At 41.3% G+C, this 21,763-nt stretch overlaps 1 protein-coding gene across 2 annotated transcripts in view; it reads left to right on the top strand.

The window, feature by feature from the left end:
* Positions 1 to 16,270, top strand: part of pmepa1 (prostate transmembrane protein, androgen induced 1) — a 60,482-nt gene extending 44,212 nt beyond the window's left edge. For both annotated transcript variants that reach the window (XM_079680077.1, XM_079680078.1), the window contains exons 2-5: positions 6,103 to 6,257; positions 8,607 to 8,660; positions 8,849 to 9,171; positions 9,717 to 16,270. In XM_079680077.1, the coding sequence (XP_079536203.1) occupies positions 6,103 to 6,257; positions 8,607 to 8,660; positions 8,849 to 9,171; positions 9,717 to 10,023 (839 nt within the window). In that variant the 3' untranslated portion in view covers positions 10,024 to 16,270. The remainder of the gene's footprint in view (positions 1 to 6,102; positions 6,258 to 8,606; positions 8,661 to 8,848; positions 9,172 to 9,716) is intronic.
* Positions 16,271 to 21,763: the final 5,493 nt, after the last annotated feature.

The raw sequence follows: 21,763 nt of genomic DNA, 5'->3' as shown, positions 1-21,763 counted from the left end.
GTGTGTGTGTGTGTGTGTGTGTGTGTGTGTGTGTGTGTGTGTGTGTGTGTGTGTGTGTGTGTGTGTGTGTGTGTGTGTGTGTGTCTGCTTTATGCTCTGCTGTCTGACTGGGACCTGACCTCTGCCCCTCCCTGTAAAAGAAAAGTGTGAGAAAGAATGCTCCATAAGGGGGAGGGGGAGAATCAGGGCAGACTGCATCTAAACAAAGCTAGCCGTGTCTGCCTCTGTGTTCTGTGTGTGTGTGTGTGTGTGTGTGTGTGTGTGTGTGTGTGTGTGTGTGTGTGTGTGTGTGTGTGTGTGTGTGTGTGTGTGTGTGTGTGTGTGTGTGTGTGTGTGTGTGTGTGTGTGTGTGTGTGTGTGTGTGTGTGTGTGTGTGTGTGTGTGTGTGTGTGTGTGTGTGTGTGTGTGTGTGTGTGTGTGTGTGTTTGTGACCTCTGCATAAGGACTACATCTCTGTCTGGACTGTGTCTGAAAACCTTTCTCTCACACAACATAGAATCACACTATTTATATATTTATTATAGCTTTATTGCCAGGTAGTTTTAGGCATACACAAAATGTGCTTTGGTGTATAATGGTGCAGATATAAATACTGTAAGAGGAATTCAATTTTCTTTTAAAATAACTATTTTAAAAATAATTTTAACAACTATTTAAACATAAAGAAATACCCAAAATGAGTACAATAAATATACAAAAAATAAGTACAAAAAAAACATGATAGTTAGGGTCGGCGACAGGCGGACCGCGGTCCGGATCCGGACCCAGACGCCGACCTATGCGGACCCGGACCTATAATCAATATATTAATTAGGGGATTTTTCGACGCCTCCCGCTTTTTTAACGCTGATTTTGGTGACTTGTGTAATTCGTGGAGAACTGAAGAGTTTTCGTTTAGGGGGGGAGTCCGTCCGTCAGTCCGACTGAGGGACAACTTCTCACTTCAAAAAAGAAGAAGAAATCTAGATCGCAAATATAATGAAACAAGCAAGTACCTGTTTTTCCTGGCCAAGGACAGTTTCCTTGAACACAACATGAGCGTAACCTGTCTTCACCATAGACTGTATATATAAATGGACGTAGGGTCCGTGACGTCACCCATTGGATTCTGCAGAGTTGCCGAGAAGCCCTTAGTAGGCGGAGTCGGCCACTAACGGCTCAACACTGACGTCAGAGTTCAACTCCCGCCTACTCCAGCCTGCTCCAAATAAGGGCAAAGAGGCGGAGCCGAGGCGTGACCTGCTGCCACCGAGCTGAAAGTTCCAGAGCTAGCTGAAGCTACCAAGCTAAGCTAACATGCTCCCCATCTGCACACTGCCGTGGCATTTTACGTTTCTAAGGTAAGCGGACATGAAACTATTCAGCAAAACTATAAATAATAATCTAAGTTATTGAGTTTTTAGCATAATACTTCAGAATCTTAAAATCCCTGTAATTGTGCCAAATTCAACACTGGAATCAAGCAAATATTAATATGTTTGCATGACATTAGTTATTTATATTTTGATATCACTTCATTATATGTTGAATACATTTAAGTCAAGCTAAGGTACATGTGATGATAGCTAGTTAGTGCTCTTACCTGTGAGGCCTCCTCCAAACAGCATAATAACCAGACTATATCATTAAAACTAAGTACCAGTTCTAGATCCTTGACTTTAGACAAACAATTCAAAAGAAAACATGTATTTAAAGACCAATCTTTATTTGAATGTGCCTCTTAACCTGATATATTAGTTATACAGTAATAGTATTGACAATCTAAAAAAACTGAGCAACTCTACAGTCAACTTTATGTTTGTTATTGTCTAAAGCATTTATTATTTTCATTTTCCCCCTCTCATATTCAGTGTGGACAAATTGAGAGAGCGTGGTGTCCAGAGAGCTGCAGAGACTTCAGGGAGAAACCTCCGTGTGATGGACGTCCTGTCTGTTTGTTTGGCCCGGAGAGGACCGAGGGTCTTTCCTCTGCGAGGAGGACCAGGCCTGATGGAGGAGCCCATGCTGGGCAAAGCTGATACCAACTGCACAGGCCTTGTCTGTCACTTTATTTGACTAAATGTGTTTAATACATTTAATAGGTTTACACCTTCTGTCCATATGTGGTTTTTATTTTAAAAAATTGATTAAGTTTTGGTTCACATTTCAATAAATTGTATTTGTATTTGCACTCCTTTTGTCCATTATTCTTACTGAAAATGTTAGATTACACATTCACATCTGACTGAAGATTGGCCGCATTTATTTGTGACATTGCAAACTCTGCGGTACAAGGCACAAGTGATGTGAAGCTCATAAAGCGAGGCAAATAGAAATAATCAGCGGATGGAGTGTAGATGTGGAAATAGGTGCATTCGATCAGCTGACTGTTTTTACAATAAAAGTAGTTTCTTAGTGTACTGGTCTTAAAATCTCATAGCATCAGCTTTTAATTTAAACCAATATCTTTCTTGATTCTTTGTACAGTATGAAAAAAAGAGTCTTTGTACCTGTGCTGAAGTTCACTGCTGTGAGGAGTCCAGTTCTGTCTCTCACTCTCTGGTCCAGCCTGCCTGCATCACCTGGACACCTTAAACAAACAGATATATATGTAAAGTACCATGTGTACAAACAATATAACTGATTCTCTTCTGTTGAACATGTTGGATTATGTATTGTCCGAGTCAGGGTCCTTTTTATTTTACTGTAACTTTTGGAAGTTATGTTACCAATGCTTACTGTTTATTTGATACTGTTTACAAAATTGCGGCGCAACTTGGTGGGCGGTACCCTGGAAAGAAATCTCTGCGTGAGAAATACAAGGTGTGGCGTTTGAGCGTGTGAATGGAGTGAAATGCGTGTGGCTCACGCCAAATGCGTGAGACTTGAGAGCTCTGCTAACCCAAGCCTTAACATTCATTACGTAGCTGATTAAAATCATTAACACATAAATAAAGTACTCAAATTTCACTTACCGCAAAACCGCATTCATGCACCGTCTGTTTTAACCGCAGAGCACTTCACGATAGTCGGATATATAAGCATGAAGAACAAACAACTACGGCCGGATCAAGTTGTGTTCCCTGGATGAACTGAGCAGGCAGAGTCCCTGTAGCTAGCTTCACGGAGCAGCTAGCAGAGAGACAAGAAGCTAGCAGCAGCAGTCATGAGCCGCATTCACACCGCAGTACTTTTCCCACTAAAATTAGTTAATGGGAACCTTTTTCACCCCCTTTTCAGTCCCTGCTAGAGAGCAGGTACTTCCGTGGGAGAAAAAGGTTCCTATGTCTGATTGGCTGGGCGGAATGCAAACCACGCCCCGTCAAACTCCCAAAACGTTTTGTGAAGCCGCCATTTTATTATCCTTGCATTAGCATGATTAGCATTAGCCCAGCGCAGAAACGCAGAGAGACTAACTTATGGCAACACAAAATAAAACATGGGAGCGGTGGAGATGAGGAGGTGTCAGCGTTCTGGCAATTTACTCTGAAGGCTTCAGTAGAAGCTAGTCCCCAACTCCGGGGACTTCCGGCCGGGGACTCCGGGTGGCAACTAGAGAGTTCTCATGAACTAAGTTCTCATGAACCTTTGTGGGAAAAGTACTGCAGTGTGAAAGCGCCTATTGAACGGAGCTGTCACTCAATGTGACCACGCCCTAATATATGCATAACTTTAAGGCTTAATATTAATTAAACAGATGAGTTGAGAAAAAATGCACCCTCCCAATCCATATTCATGAAGGGGGGATCTAACTATACAGAGAATATGGTTTTTTTAACCACGATGTAAACATGTTTATTTCTGCTGTAAAGCTGGGCATTTTAACATGGGGGTCTATGGAAATTGCTCCCTTCTGCAGACTGCTCCTACTGGCCACTAGATGAACTGCAGCGTGTGGCACTTCCGTATTGGCGTCCCGGCTCTTCCCCAGGGTTTGCCGCTTGGTCTTCATGTGGTATATGTCTCGTCTGAAAGGAATGCTGACGGAGAGCACCGGAACGCCGCTCAGCCCTTCAAATATTGCAGTACCCATAAGGAGCCGTGCACATGCCGCATTGTTTGCGTGGCTGTGTCTTTAGTTGTAAGCACAGTGGCTATCTGTTGTTATTAGCATCTGGTTAGCTAGCTATGCTAACGAATTTAAAGAGCTTTTCTCCAACCAAGTGGAAGAGAGCTTTGTACGACCCTCGGAGGATGTTGTAAAAATTGAAAGGAAAAAGGTTCCACACCCCTGCTGTAAATAATAATAAAAACTCTTGATTTATAACTTAACATCTCTGTCTCCTATTGATCTGAGTACATTATAAAGAATAGCCAGTTAATTTAAGCATTATAGCACAGGCCTTTGTCAGATGGTATATTACACTGTTTTTTTTCCTGCTTCAAATAGTTCTCTCTTTTTTCCCCATACCTGTGTTTGCATCACTGTAACCAATGAGCACCTGCATGTGTATGAGAATGGCCCTGACACCATTTCAGCCCAGATTTACAAACTCCTGGCAGGACAAACTCAAGCTCCATTCTCGCACTGAATTTAAAAAAAGTGAGTGATGGACTGCAATATAAGAGGGAAAGAAAGAGAAACTTTAAAACTGTTCAATTGTTATGATGCGTAAAGACTGATATTGTTCTATAATCGTCTGAAACTGCTAAGTCATGATGTGAAACGGTTAACAAAGACAAAGGGAAACTCAAGCTGCTGCTACACTTTATTTTATTTATCTAAAATTAAGCACTTTTAAGATCCACATATTTTCAAAAGCTATTTTAATTATTTTCTCTATTTTATTTTTAAATGCAGCCCGAAAGGAACATTACAGATATCCACAGTATTTACTGTATATCTGTATAGCTCAATGTTAATTGACAATAAATATTGTTGTTTATGGATTGTACTTTCTTCATTTGATTGGCAGTCAGTTGTTGATTACATGCAGACGTTGATAAAGCTGCAGGCTACTTCAATATATATCAAACTAATTCATAAAGCAACTTAGACATTTTGATGTTCCGGTCCTTTGCATGGGGAGATTTTCTCTAACTGGACCTCGTTGAATTTTAGTTGAATACCCCTCTACAAAATAGATACCGTATGTGCAGTATATCAGAATGTACTAAAGTAACAGTAAAATCTTAATCAGTGATGCATAAAACATCAAAAGTAATAGTAGTGTAAACATATGACATTTTAACTGTGACATTTCTGTAATACATAAATAAGGTGCCATAGAACATAATTGTTTTATGTCATAGTGTTTCCCCTTCATTTTCATCTTTTTTTTAAAACGCTATATATATATATATATATATATATATAATATGTTTTCTATGTCTTTCATCTGATGCTGTAAAAACAAACATTATTACTTTATGTGAGCCCACCAATCAAAAGGTATGTGGTTCGATTCCCAGCTATTTCATTCCACTTGGTGATGTGTCCTTGGGCAAGAACTCTTTGTGTGTGTGTGTGTGTGTGTGTGTGTGTGTGTGTGTGTGTGTGTGTGTGTGTGTGTGTGTGTGTGTGTGTGTGTGTGTGTGTGTGTGTGTGTGTGTGTGTGTGTGTGTGTGTGTGTGTGTGTGTGTGTGTGTGTGTGTGTGTGTGTGTGTGTGTGTGTGTGTGTGTGTGTGTGTGTGTGTGTGTGTGTGTGTGTGTGAATATTAGTATCCATGAGCAGGTGGCACCTCATGGCAGCCTCTCTCTGTGTGGATGTGTGTGAGTGGGTGAAGGCTGACATGTTTATTTGAAGTGCTTTGAGGGGTTGCAAAACTGGAAAAGCGCTGTTCAGATGTAATCCATTGGATTGGATAAGGAAAGATAAGTTGGATAAGGAAAGAAAAGTTCTAAAAAAAAAGAATTGTCTATTGTATGAGGCAAGAGACAGAAACACTGCATCCTACAATTCCCATAAGGCAACTGGATAGAATCTTAGAGGATCTTCCTGCCTTGGAGTTCCCCTGAATGTTCACGCCCAGCTTGTAAAGTAGTCCTCTGTTTTGTGTCGAAGCCACAGTGAAGATATTTTCTGACAAAACCCCTCTTACTCCTCAGAAGACATGAAGCTGAGTTTAGGTCTAACCACAATACATAAACTGACCTCCATCTCTGTCTCTGATTGGTTGCAGCCCAGCTGGAGTTCGTCCAGATCCTGGTGATCGTGGTGGTGATGATGGTGATGGTGGTGGTCATCACCTGTCTGCTGAACCACTACCGCCTATCAGCTCGCTCGCTGCTCTCCAGACACGCCCCCGCCCGCAGGAGACACCTGCCACTGGCCAGCGTGAGTCATACACACCTGAATAAGAGGGGGAAGAAGTACTCAGATACTGAAGTGAAATAAGCAATACTATGTATGTAATAATACTCATGAAATATAAACATGCACAGTAGGGTGGTCCTTAGTGCCATGTACATTTTCAAATTCATTTAATTGAAGCTCCAACCTTCGGAATTCGTTATGATAATCAAGAAAAATCTCCTGGTGAATTGTATTCAAATTCCAACAGCATTTACCCCTCCCTCATCAACCTTGAAGTTTAGTCTCACGTAGGGTGGTCCTTAAAATTGAAAGTGGGAAAGTCTAAGCTCCAACCCCTATTCCATTTTTCAAGAAAACTCTCCTGGTGAATGCTTTCCTCAATCTGACAACATGTACCCCTCCCTCATGGCCCTGGGCTGCCAGCAGCAGCACGTTGCTGCAACTGAGGCTAAACTTCCAGGTCGATGAGGGGGGGGGCACGTGTTGTCAGATTGAGGAAAACATTCACCAGGAGAGTTTTCTTGACTAATAGAATGAATTTTGGGGGTTGGAGCTTAGACTTTCCCCCTTTCAATTTTAAGGACCACCCTAATGCACAGTCAGCAAAGACCCAGGTTTTTATTTTGTATTGATTATTCATCTTCAAGAACAGTATACCTGGTCTCTTAACGTTCAGGGTTAAAGTATTTAACCTCTTCTTTGGTCATGTCATCTGTCAGATAAATGTAATGGAGTCAAAAGTGAAATATTGGATACCAAAATGTAGTGCAATAAAGTAGTAATGAAAATCCTCAGATGAAAGTACGTCAAATTGGTACTTAAGTTCGATTCTTGAGTTAATGCACCTTGTACATACATTATTATTAACATAATTGGATGATTTAGTGGAGGGCTTGTTTCTTTATAAGCTATGCTCTCTGCCCTCCCTCTTCAACCAGTTTTGTTTTCCTGTACCTTGACTGTATTGATGTTGAATGAGTTGAACAAAATCCACCACTTAACACTTAATGTCATCTATCAACATTCATCAACACATCTGTTTCATATTGATTCCTAAGTAGATTCAATTTAATATGCTTAATATCTGCAGTGTAGTTTATGCCAATACAAATCTTAAATTGTGTTGATAAAGCAACTTGCTGCGCTATTTCTTTGGTATCAGATTAGGTTCATGTTTAAGTGTGACCAGATTACTGCCTTTTTTAATAGATGCATAATGATGGAGGAAAAGTAAGAGTTACAATGAATTCCTGTACAAAAACTGGGCCATTGGGTAAGCTTTCATAGCAGATATGAGTCATATACAACTAACGTTGGATGTTTAAATATATGCATTACACAGAATTTCATATTAAGGCTGAACTAACATGGAAGCATGAAATGAAATCAACAATGAAAGTAACAGCCTGCATGTGTATGTTGTATACATGAAAAGCTCCAATATCACTATAGAAACATGTCAAATAACTTAACATGACTCAAGGAAAACATAAAAGCAGTGCTCCACTGCAGAACGAGTACAAAAGGTGTGTGTTCAGAGTTTTAGTCACAGTTTCTACTGAGAGACAGAATCAGAAGAAAGCAGAGTGACAGCATGTGATCATAGTTATTAAACACCGCCGCAGGCTAACGCTAACACACTGACTCATTATTCATTAAGGGCCACAGCGAGCTAGCAACGACTTCCAGGACACACACACACACAAACGCTGACTTACACCTGAGGCTTCTCCAAACATATGACTGCTACTGAATCACTGTGTGTGTGTGTGTGTGTGTGTGTGTGTGTGTGTGTGTGTGTGTGTGTGTGTGTGTGTGTGTGTGTGTGTGTGTGTGTGTGTGTGTGTGTGTGTGTGTGTGTGTGTGTGTGTGTGTGTGTGTGTGTGTGTGTGTGTGTGTGTGTGTGTGTGTGTGTGTGTGTGTGTGTGTGTGTGTGTGTGTGTGCGTGTCACAGAAAGTGAACACATTCTTCATAAGAATAATAAAGAATAAATACAACTTATAATAACCATGAAAGTGAACATACTTACCATTTGATTGAACATAATAATCATATATGTATTGCTTTAAAAGTTATTGAAATAGCCTTATTGGCATTGGAATAATTACAAGAACAGATGTCACTGCGTGTGCTGTGTGCTCTGCATGTGGGGCCATTACAGAGGGTTTCATCCCCCCAAATATATTCTATCTGTCTATCTTTGCATCTACACACATTTGGAAAATATTATCAATGGTTATAATTATTGTTTTTATTTGAACAATTACTTAACGCTGGCATGTCATGTCATGCATAGGCAAATCGTCGATTATTGTGCAGGATATAACTGATAAGATAAATAAATGATAATCACTCTATCGTTCTCTCAGGAGGGGAGTCTGTGGTCTTCTGACGGCACGGGGACAAACAGTGGTCTAAATGAGGTGAGGCATCATTTTGACTATATCTTTATTAAACAAGGAGCATGTGTACAAATACTTTCATCACAAAAAGCAAAGAGATGATTTAAGCTGGATTTAGCTATAAGCTTTTCCATTAAATGAATAACAGAAATAAGCAAAATGAAACAGTTCATAATGTAGCAGTAACATGACATCCTTACTCTTCACAGCACCAGGTGTACAACCCCCGGCCCCCAGACAGAGGGGCCTCGTCCTACCTGCAGCGGGACCCCCAGCGCTTCCAGCACTCCTTCGCCCCGACGCGCTTCCAGCCGACGTACCCCTACCTGCCGCAGAGCCTCATCGACCTCCCACCCACCATCTGCCTGTCGGACGGGGAAGAGCCCCCACCGTACCAGGGGCCCTGCACGCTGCAGCTCCGAGACCCCGAGCAGCAGATGGAGCTGAACCGAGAGTCGGTGAGGGCCCCGCCCAACAGAACCGTGTTCGACTCCCACCCTCTGCACCCGTCACGCTCCTGTCTGCAGGCCAGGTGACTACAAACATTGATCATGTGTTGACCATATAGCAGTGCAGGGACGCTGCATGTTTGGTTGCCGAGTTAGCATAAAATGGCTGATTCCAAAGAGACGAATGGGATCTTTCCTTTGGATTTTGGAAAATTGCAGAAAATGATCTATATGGCAAACTTATTATTATGATACTTCAACGATGGGTTCAGCAGGATCATCTCCATATATTAACACCGCTTTAATAATAGTTGAAGCATAAATCGCATGACTTCACATCACCGTAGCTAAGCTAAAGGCGGCTAAGGTTCAGCGAGATTACGCTTACTTGTCACATTTAGACAGTTGCTAGCAACCATAGATTTTAAGACATGTAAAAGCTTTTCACATTCACCAGTGCGGTATTAACTGTAGGGCTGTACCCGAATATTCGTTCGTTGGAGTACTATTCAGGTTTCAATTTTGTTATTCAGATATATATTGTATTTTTCTGCTCCTACATTTGGTTTTATCTTCTTTGTTCTTCACCCATCAGACTTATTCCTGACCCTTGTTGTTTCCCCCGCAGTCTGCAGGCCCCTCCTCCCAGCATGCACTCTGGCATCAGTGTGTTGGAAGCCCAGGAGTCCCGGCATCAGAAGCAGGCCTCTCGAGTGGAAGGAGCCCCCCCGACCTACAGCGAGGTGATCGGGCACTACTACCACCCGACGTCCCTGCCCCCAAGCCACAGCCATCGGACTGTCTCCTCCTCACAAGCCTCGCCACCCTCATTCATACACGGCCTGCTGCGACCTCCACATCCCCAGCAAGGGAGCGTGGACAACAGGAACGCCAGAAATACCAAGGAGAAATCCCAGAAGCCCCAGCAGGTGTGACAGTACCGCTTCCTTAAAAAATGAAAAAATTGATTTTGTCTGCTTGGAAGTGGTCAGTAGCCAATGAGGAACAACGTGGTAAAAATCCACCCTGATGGTCATTTGTAGTGAGGTCAGTTTCCCCACTTCATGGATCCCCTTTAGGTAAGAACACATGGAAACCACATCACTCCTGCAGAGCACAGTGGCAGGAGAACATCTGGCACTTCCTGTTCCACACTTCCTATTTCCTGTCTGAGGAGCACTTCAGATGATGATGTCAGAGAAGAAGGGCAGAGGGTGCAAAGGGAAGCCTCCTTCTTCCCTTGACGCCTCCCTCCTCCATTAGACTGATCGTACTAGTCTCCATTCATTATAAATATTTTCTTGTTTTGTTTGTTCCTATAGAACCTTTTGTTTGTTTGTCTTTTTCGCGCTTACAAAAAATCTTTCTATCCAGGCAAATGGCGAAATGTTGCAATCTTCTTGGTTCTTCCAGGTTTTTGTTTTTATTTCCTAGTGATAATCCCCCCCTCGATGCTTTGACTCCATTATGTTCTTTGTCAAATGTTAGCAGCAACTCCTGCATCTGGCTTTAGCTGTATCACTGGGACACGTTAGCACGTTAGGATATTTCCAAGAGTTTAGATTTAGTTAGCATTATCTGAACCTAGCTTAGCCGTCATAGCACATCGCTAAAAGTCCCCGAGCTAAACGTTTCTGCCTTATATCGACCGATGCAGGAGTTGTCACTAAAATCCTTTTTTATGTTATGTTTTCTAAAGAAGGTTTGCACAAAGTTCACGACTGTTCAACACAGAAAAAAGGAATCCGCAATATGATTGATAAAGGATAAAACAGAGAAAAGTAGGGGTATTTTTCTAAACTTTATAGATTCTTATCGTTAAGATATTTATTTTCTGTTTTACATGTTGTCTAGTTTTAGAAAAAGGAAACATCATGAATCTGTTGGGATGCCAACTTTCACATTTTGCTACATACATGTATTACATTTTAAGTTTATATACGAACACACGTATGCAAACGGAGAGCGAAGTTAAAAGCACGAATTGAGAGTTATTTATATAAAAGCTGAAAAGAATTGCACTATTTTTTAGTATAAGCAGATGGAACGTGTGAGAGAGACTTTTACTTTGAAGGAGCTCTGTCAAGTGAGGCGTAATATAAAAAGAGAAAACGTAGATTTACCAGAGGGGCGGTGCACAGCAGCATGTATCACGGAAACATATCACACTGACTTTGGATCAACCGACTCGGATAGATTACCGTACCATTGATATCAAAACAAATAAATCCCTCATTTATGCAAATATCCGAGTCCTGCGAGCCAACCACGAGTCAGCCTTCAACCGGTTGGGCCCAATCAGAAACTCTGCTTGTAGCTCTCTCTCTTCCTATTGGCCGAATCGTTAGCCAATCCCAAAGCTTGATGTCGCTATCTCGACCAAAACGAGCCACCAGTTTTCTCACGTTAATCAGACTTTTTCACAAACAAACGTCTGACCTAATCACGACACTGTGTACTGTAACAGGAGAGTAGTTTAATCCTGCTGTGTTCTCTTATTTCATTTTTGGATTATTGAGTGAGAAGAGAGAGATAATGCAGATCAAAGTGACACCTAACGTTGTGTTGCGTTACTTAATCAAGGAAGCCATGTCGCCCCAGACGAATGATACGCTGACTGTGCGCTGCTGTGGCCGCACACACACCAACATTTTCTTTTGAAATCTGTCTTTTGAACGTACACACACGCTCCCCTTCTGGTAAGGTTTTCTCTGTTGCAGGCATCGCTGAGCACTTTACTGCACCAGGAAAGAGTCAACAATCTTCTGTCAGCCAGCAGCAGCCGATAAAAGCTACAGTAGAAACCTTTCATATCGTAGGATAGACTTTAGACCCACACTTGAAAAGATGCAAAGAGTTCTGCTCCAAGACTTGAAATCCCTTACAACAAATGAGAACCCACTACCTGGAATCAGTGACTTATTATCAGCCAGACCTGGGTATCAAAGAGTTTTCATTCCCATACAATGAAGAGTTTTAGTACCATGACAAACATAAAAAGAAATACGTTTTTATACAAAACTCTTATTCAAAAATCTAATTAGTAAATTGATTTGCACCATAACAAGATCAAAGTTTGATACTCAGTCTGGGTTTCCAAAGTTATTTGATGTATTCTTTTATTCGACTGGATATTTCCCTCTTGTAGCATAACTCTTAGTGTTTAACGCAGCAGAAGACGAGTTGTCTCATATTAAACACACTGAAGTGTTGAAAAGTGACACGAGTGTTTACAGCGGCTCTTCTTCTGTCCTCTCTTTATGAGCGCGGGACTAAAGGTCAAACTAATGTAGGAGATTAGGACGTGAAGACATTTGTAGTTTTTGAGTGTTGAATTGAGTTTATTTGAATTGTTGTTGATGTGAGGCTTTAGTGTCCAGTCTTTATGCAACAGCGCCCTCCGCAGGGACCCAACCAAACCACAGCCAAAACTCTCGAAGCTGACTCAGCGTAATGTGGTGGAAGAAGAGAGAGTCAGAAGGCCAAAAAATACATTTTATAATCTGAAGCGGTGAATCCTTTAACACTTTGACGTATTATCGTCATAAGGTCTATCTGAAGGATACACGTGTGGGACTCTAATATCTCTTTCTTAACAACAATGAACCCTCATCAAATTTGAATTTTTTTGTCCCTGTTTAAAAAGACATGGAAGTACATTTACAAAAATCCTAAATTGAACGGTGGAAGTTAACATTGCTGTTGTTGAACTCTGTCTCAAACTTTTGCAATACAGAAAAAAGACGGATCATCAGAAGTCCTTTCTGTCCTCAGTGTGATATATCACAATGTAAAGAAATCAATCTCTTAACCCAAAGCAGCTAAAGCAGTGACGAGTGGATCAATCAGAATATAAATCACCTCGTAATGAGAGTATAAGCCCCCAAACACAAGTTTAGATAATTTATTAACCCTCCTTCCCTTTCCTTTTATTTCCTTTCCCTCCATCAGTATTATACTTGTGTTTGGAACAGGTGTTTCCTCTAAAATGGTTTGGGTCCCTGCAGGGTTGCACCGGGTATCAAAAGGCTGGACAGGCTCTGAATAGGGCGTCACAGTAGAAATAAATAGTAGAAATAGTGATCGTTATTTAAAATAATGCGCCTAAAGGGTGCATGAGAAGTGAAACCGTGCAGAATCAATCTCTCGCTTCAGGGAAACCTGCGCTGGCTGACGATTCAAAACAAGACTGGAGGAGAGATGAGGGAAAACATAAGCCACACTATAACTGACTCATCATGTGCTGCACACACACACACACACACACACACACACACACACACACACACACACACACACACACACACACACACACACACACACACACACACACACACACACACACACACACACACAAAGAGGAGATAACAATTGATTTACTTCCAATGGGTGATTTATTCATATACACTGAAAAAACTGAAACGTTGTCTTTTATTAAATGTAATGTGTCAACAGATTTCACATAAGTGTATTTAATTAAAGTCAACGTTTCAGTTTTTTCAGTGTAGAAATGATCATTTAGGCGGTTAAGTATTCCTTTAAGAGGAGTCGGTTGAGCTTAATCCACATTAAATATTGTACAAACTAGAAATGTGTCAAATCCAGCAATAATCTGTGTGTGTTTAAACTGGGACACAACTCTTTGATTTAAACCAGCGTGAAGGCTGTGTGTGTGTGTGTGTGTGTGTGTGTGTGTGTGTGTGTGTGTGCGTGCGTGCGTGCGTGTGTGCGTGCGCGCGTGGGAAAGACCCTGGGAAAGACCTCCAGCTGTCTAGACAAAAACTAAACAAACACACACAGGTGCACCATCAAACACACATATCTTTGTTATTGTGGACCACACAAGAAAACCATTTATCCAACACACACACACACACACACACAAACACACACACACACACACACACACACACACACACACACACACAGTCCCCCTCCTCCTCTCTGAACGAGCTCTTCCTGTTACCTAGCGATGCCTGCTGTCCAATGACAGAGCTCCTCTCCCCCAGCCTTCGCTCCCATTGGCAGGCTGTTTTTTTTCGTGGTCTCCTTGGAAGCGTTTTTATTTTTGTTGCTATGTCCTAAATGTGCCTGCCTGCGCTGAGACGGGCGAAACGTGAGTGGCTAGTTTGGGCTGTCAATCATCCCAGGCCACGCCTCCTTACTGTCTCAGAGGATGCTGATTGGATGATGATGATGAGATTGAGGATGATGAAGATGTTTTTGATAGAGCGTTGCAATACACCTACTATTTGCCTTTTTGATAATATTAGTCATATTTTAACGTAGTGTTCTTAAATGTACGTTTTGTATTGTTGTTGTTGTTATTATTGTTGTTTATTCACTTGAGAACAAAACAATTTTTCTTCGATCCATTGTTACACCATTTATTTCATTTTTTTGGGGGTGTAAAACGACCTACCACAGGAAAGCTGCAGATGATTGAGAGGACGTGTAAATACAACACTTCTGATTTCAAAGTGCCATTTGTAGTTTTAAGAGCAACCCATTCGTGCACTCCTTTCATTCAGTCCTGAGGTCAAAATGGACTCATTGCATGTAAACAGGAAGTGCTACTTCCTGAATCCTCGGCTCTCCTCCCCCGGCCAGCGTCTACATGTGTGCCTTCTGCTGGTGGGGGGGGGGGGGGGGCGGAGACTCCCCTCTGCAATGACCCCCTCAATACTCTGTAATAATACGGTTGCCTTTTGACACCGACAGCACCAACATATTCATCAAATACTTCATATAACACGGCCAGGATGTATGGAAGTCTATTCAGGGCAGGAACATATAAAAAAAATGGTTTAAATTGTGATTAATGACACCAAAAAAAACGATACATAGAAACTCTATTGTTGATAACTTGGGAAAAGTGAACATCTGTAGATCCATTAACAATGCATAAACAAACATCCGCTGAAGACGTTTTCTATAAAAGCTCGCAAAGCAGCACAGAGTTGGTGGATTGTTTTTGATAAAAAAATACTGAAAAAGAGGATTTACTAAGGGGAAATTGTGATTTTGAAAGTCAAAACTACTAGATTTGCAATCTTTTTTACTCTGTCATAATATTGACAACAACAAAAGTTGCATCTTTGAATTAGTATCTGATACATTTCATTTATTTTATTTGTCTTGCATAAGATTAGCTTTTTTCTCTTTTCTTGGCACAAATGGGCTTCCATAGGGATCAAAGTTTCTTATGCTGCGTTCCAGAGAAAGTCGGACTCTTCAAACTGTTGTTATTTTCCACATTCTTTCATGTAAGGTTGAAGTAACGATGACCTACCAGTGCAGATGTGTATTGTGTTTCCGACATGTAATGGAACGCAACATAAGTAACAATGTTACAATTGAAATACACAGAAATAAGTGTCCGGCCTCAAACACATTAAAGACATTTCCAAAGAAGGAATCCTCCTAAACCCGACTCTTGGACAAGAGTTACACCTGACTTGAACTTTCTTTCTTATTTTTTGGGTCAAACACTTTGCTTTACAATTTCCATTTTCTCCAGTTCCTGTAACTCTTCAAAAGTATTTGAGTACACAATAACACACATACTTAAAGAGCAGCGGTGCTGGAGAAAAGAAGGTGTGAAAGAAGCAGTTTTCCTCCTTTGTGTTGTAACTCATTCTGCCTCTTTGAATCAGCGCTGTGCAGCGCCTTTCCTCTGACAATGTTGAAGAAAATATACGAAAAAACACTCTTTTTTTGTTGCAATATGTGTGCATATTTAAGCAAAACCTCAATATCTTACAGGCAGTGACTATTGTAGAAGTCTTCCACCTGTTGTTCACTTTGATCCTGCAAGCATCTTCAAAATGTAATGTGGGACATGTAGTTCATTCTGGTTTCAGTGTAAAAAGGTTCATCCTTCCTTCCCCTGAAGTGGAAGGAAGGTGGAGTTGAAATCTGTTCACAGCATGGCTCACACTCTTATATACAGGCCTACTTATCCTCAATGGTAATAACTACTTACTTGTGTATTAAAACCTGTTCTTTTATTTATATTGGGTGGTCTACGTGCTGCAAGGTTTGTTATGTTGTTGTTTGTCTTCTGTTTGTTTCAAACTGAAGACAATGGTTTATCGTTGTTGTCACAGAACATGGTATGAATCGGACACATTTCAGTTAGCCTTCGATTTAAAAAATGAATAAAAAAGTTTTATAAATATGTCCACGTCTCCTTCTGGGTATTTATTTATTTTATTTTAAATATGAGTTACATAAACAAAACATTGTTTTCGTTATATAATACCTTTTTCATTTTAAATATATGTTTATGGGGTTAGTGTCTGTAATATTTTTTGTCCAGGGGTCATTTATTCAATTTTATACAATATACAGTATACAAGTTGCATTTAGTCAAGATATTTAAGTTTGCTTAATATTCATTTATACAGTACTATTTAATATATATATATATATATATATATATATATATATATATATATATATATAAATAAAAAGGTAAAATTAACTGAACATATGAGTTATGTCAATATATGTATAAAGGTGACATTCACTGAAAATATTTGAGTGTACTTTATATTTATTTTAAATATTTTTATATATATTTAAAATTAAATATATATGGATTTTTGTATATAAAATATATATATATATATATATATGATATATTTAATAGGTACACTTGTTCAACTGCTCGTTAACGCAAATATCTGATCAGCCAATCACATGGCAGCAACTCAAAGCATTTAGGCATGTAGAAATGTTCAAGACGACCTGGTGAAGTTCAAACAGCATCAGAACGGGGAAGAACAGAGATTTAAGGAACTTTGAACATGTCATGGTTGTTGGAGCCAACTCCAACCGCTGATCTACTGGGATTTACACCGTCAACCATCTATAGGGTGTACAGAGAATGGTACGAAAAAGGGGAAATACCCAGTAAGTGAGAAAAGGCCTTGTTGATGCCAGAGGTTAGAGGAGAAAGGCCAGACTGGTTCAAGATGATAGAAAAGCAACAGTAACTCAAATAACCACTCGTTACAACCAAGGTATAGAAGACCCTCTCTGAACCACAACACATGGAACCCTGAAGCAATTACAGCAGCAGAAGACCACACTGTGCCCCTCCTTCAGCTAGGAACAGGAAACTGAGGCTACGATTTGCATGGGCTTACCAAACTGGACAATAGAAGATTGGAAAAATGTTGCCTGGTCTGATGAGTCTTCATTTCTGCTGCGACATTCGGACGGTATAGGGTCAGAATTTGTCGTAACAACATGAGAGCATGGATCCATCCTGCCTGTATCAACGGTTCAGACTGGTGGTGGGGCTGTGATGGTGGGGGAATATATTTGCATACTTTAGGCCCCTTAGTTCAAATATATATATACCGGGCGTGTATCAGGGCTATTCAATTGGCGGCCCGCGGGCCAAATCCGGCGCCCGGGGTGATATTTACTGGCCCTTAGAGTATAATGTTAAAAAGTAATCTACTTTTTTTTTGGAATAACTTTTTTTGGGACAGAGTGCGTTTATTCCAGAAAGGGTGTTAAATTGAGAGATAGAGGGGAAGACATTGCCTGAAAACTTCGGCGGGCACGGGTTTCGAACCCACCTAGCTACTGTAGTGACAACTCACCTACTAGCTACTGTAGTGACAACCCGCCTACTAGCTACTGTAGTGACAACCCGCCTACTAGCTACTGTAGTGACAACTCACCTACTAGCTACTGTAGTGACAACCCGCGTACTAGCTACTGTAGTGACAACTCACCTACTAGTTACTGTAGTGACAACCCGCCTACTAACTACTGTAGTGACAACCCACCTACTAGCTACTGTAGTGACAACTCACCTACTAGCTACTGTAGTGACAACTCAACTACTAGCTACTGTAGTGACAACCCACCTACTAGCTACTGTAGTGACAACTCACCTACTAGCTACTGTAGTGACAACTCGCCTACTAGTTACTGTAGTGACAACCCACCTACTAGCTACTGTAGTGACAACCCACCTACTAGCTACTGTAGTGACAAGTCCTGTCATTGATTGCATCTCTGCGTGAATGATTAGATCATTTCACCTAAATTAAATCAAATGAAATGATATTGATGGTTAAATTAGCTTCACATGTAGGCCTTCTGAGTTCTGAACTTGCCATTTAGATCTATAAAGGCCTTGGGACTATGTTGTTTGATTGAATTAAACACAATATATGCACTCCACTATGCTGTTGTAGTATTTACTGTATCTGAAGCTCTTAATATGATTGCTCATATTTCAAGCCATCTTTTTCCCGGCCCCCTGCTTTGGATCATTTTCATCAACCGGCCCCATTCCAAACTAATTGAATAGCCCTGCCGTATATATTTGTTACATTAGCTTACTAAACAATTTCATTTAAACAATAGATGGGTACATGTTGTGTAAAGTGTTTATTAGGTTAATGTTTTAGCACTGAAAACATTTCACTTTAAAGTTTCACTCGTTTTTTTAAATGATGTTAACTTAAATAGTTTATTTTTTGCACGTTGGTCGGATTTGAAGCTCTTTTTTTACAAACCAAACAATCAATGAATTAAAGGACACAAATATTTACAAGATAAATCCATCATACAAATAAACATCATTAAATAGCATTTTTTTTTTTTAAATAGATATATAACATTAGGGGACACTTTTCTATATACCTACTAAAGTACATTTGAAAGGTATGCAGGCCTTTTTATAATAATAATTTGCAACCAGTGCATCACTAATACTACATTGTAATGTATATATTACATACTTTTACTGAGTAACATTTGAAATGCAGGAATCTAAATAACATTTGTACCACTGTCCCCTCTGCTGAGGGACAACCAGCAGGTGGTGCTCTTCTCTTCTGTTTCTCACTCTGACTTACTGTTGGAGTTCTGTTCCTACCCATAATTCCTTGTGTTGTGTTGTTTCCTGCTTTCAATTAAGAACACTTGAATTTCATTGTATGAGTTTTACATCTAAAGTATAACGACTACCTTCTTTATTTTTAGGATTTGAGGATCAAAATCAGTTGCTGATCATAACCTAAAGTCATAGTTAAAAAATGAGGTATTTTGTCATAAAATAAGCTTTTTACTTCACCTCAAAAAAGCTTTATTTATAAAAATGACTTCATATTTTTTCCCTGAAGCTGGATTTGATATACAATGTTTTTTCTGCCAGGTTTTACTGTTCATTTAACAGTTGAAGTCTCACTGAGCATCCCCCTTAAAGCTCAGTGTTATGATCTTTGGATATTAAAGTAGTTTCTTCAGATGAACTGAACCGGTCTGACTTGTGACTTCAGAATGTAATAGCTGTAATTATAGTGAAATATTTTCGGCTGACGTTAATAATAATTGTAATATCCCAGTTATAAACGAAATGAATCAAAGATGTGTTGCTGTACTTTATAGACCCTCCAGAAAAACGCGGGCAAAAATCCTTGATTATGCGGGCTAAATTCCTTGATTATGCGGGCTAAAATCCTTGATTATGCGATTAAATATGCGGGGTTTTTATGTGATTTTATGTGATATTGCGGGAAGTTGCGAAATATGCTAAATATGTTAAATATGCGGGGAAAAATAATAACAATTTTTTTAAATATTGGGCTGTCTTATTTATTCTTTCTCACACACAACCTGCCACTAACGTTAAACCCCTTTACTATTCAATCAAACACATTCAATGTTTATTTATTGTAAAAGCAATTGGGCTATTTTAATCTCCCCCCCCCCCCCACACACACACACACACACACACCTCTCCGCCTCATTCTGTTTTCATTTACTCGTTCGTTATCTGACCAGCTTCAATCTTGTAGGCTACTCACTTCGTTTCTTGTAGCCCTCGAAAGGGTTTTGGAGGTTGATGCCTCGGTGAATGTGAGTTGTTTGGCTTTCTTGTCCGCAGCAGCAGAAAGCATTTTCGAATGTTTGAATGAATCAAAGTGGGTCGTCACCGTCGATTTTCTCTTATGCTCCAACACACAGTTGCACGGGGTGCAATAGTTTCCCCCCACTTTTTGCCCGGTCTTTAGTAGAAATGTTCGTCGGTAAATGAGATGGATTAGATTTTTTCATCTTGGTGTTTTCTCTATCGTGTGAGCTCCACACGTTCACTCTATACAGTGTTGTTTACATTCTGTGATGCGCGAGCTGATGACGTCACTTCAAGACGAGTTAACTTTCTTTTCTCTCAACTTTGTGTGGAAAAATGCGGGGATTATGTGGCCTTTTGATAAATATGCGGCCTTTTCAAAATCTGCGCCATTTTGCTGATTATGCGGTAAATTCTGCGATCGCAGAATCGCGTTTTTCTGGAGGGTCTAATTTTAGTGGTAAAGAAATGCATTCATCATCATAATTATTCTATATATTGTAGAGCCGATGAAAGGGAGTCAGAGGCGGTGTGTTCAGTATGGAACTCCACACTTTATTATCCATTAGAAAGAAGACAAGGTAAGTACATCTGCTTGTTGCTCTCAAGCTAGCATGAATGACACCAACCCCGGTACCCTCACTAACGGGTCCGTGTTGCAACACAATATTCCCAACGTGAATTATGTCCCATAACGTGTCACCACACAAGCCCCCCCAGAATTCACCCATAAACAAAGTCAGTGTGGCGGGGAGGAACGACAAACCGACCCCCACGACTCCTGAGCACGGGAGCCGGAAAAACGACCTCTACATGGGCGGCCTCCGGAAGAGGGGGGAGCAGAACAACGGGTCTCAATTCGGTGACAGGGATCCAGGCTGGGGGGCGACCCCATCGCGGAGGTCGCGCCAGCACCACCGACTGGTCCAAATCCAAGTGGGCCGCCTTCACTCGGTCCACCGAGACGTGCTCGGCCTTACCACCCAGGTCGACCACAAAGTGCTTGTCCCCGTGCTCCAAAACCCGGAAAGGCCCATCGTACGGGGGCCCCAGGGGGCCTCCGTGCGCATCGTGCCAGACGAAAACGTGCTCCGCCGAGCTGAGCTCTACAGGAACCAGGGACACCTGAGTACCGTGCTGGGCAGTAGGAATCGGAGCAAAAACCTCAGCGGCGTCCTGCAGGAAAGCCCGCTGGGCTGTCGCCGACCAGGGAGCTGATGCATTGGGGAGGAAATCCCCTGGAACCCTCAGCGGCTGACCGTAGACCATCTCCGTCGTGGAGCACTGCAGATCCTCTTTAGGCGCGGTTCTCAGGCCTAGCATCACCCAAGGTAACTTGTCGACCCAATTGCCGTCCGACAGGCCGGCCCTGAGTGCTGCCTTCATGGAGCGATGGAAACGTTCACAAAGTCTGTTAGCCTGAGGGCAATAAGCGGTTGTCCTGTGAAGCTTAACCCCCAAACCTCTCGCCACAGCGTTCCAGAGCTCGGACGTGAACTGGGAACCCCGGTCTGAGGAAATGTCTGAAGGGGTGCCAAACCGACACACCCACGTTGCGATGAAAGCCCGGGCTACGTCAGCCTCCGACGTCGACACGAGAGCATCCTGCCTCTGGCCAACGGGTCGTCCTGTCCACCATGGTAAGGAGATAGGAAAAACCATGAGAGGAAGGCAACGGACCCACCAGGACGATGTTGACATGGTCAAATCTTCTCTCAGGCACCAGGAAACGCTCCAAAGGGGCCCTCGTGTGGCGGTGCACTTTAGCGCGCTGACAAGCCACGCACTCA

This window comes from Notothenia rossii (assembly GCF_949606895.1).
Source record: "Notothenia rossii genome assembly, chromosome: 5".
NCBI lineage: Eukaryota > Metazoa > Chordata > Actinopteri > Perciformes > Nototheniidae > Notothenia > Notothenia rossii.
The sequence above is the reverse complement of the archived record's forward strand: the minus strand, read 5'-3'. Positions and strand labels throughout refer to the sequence as shown.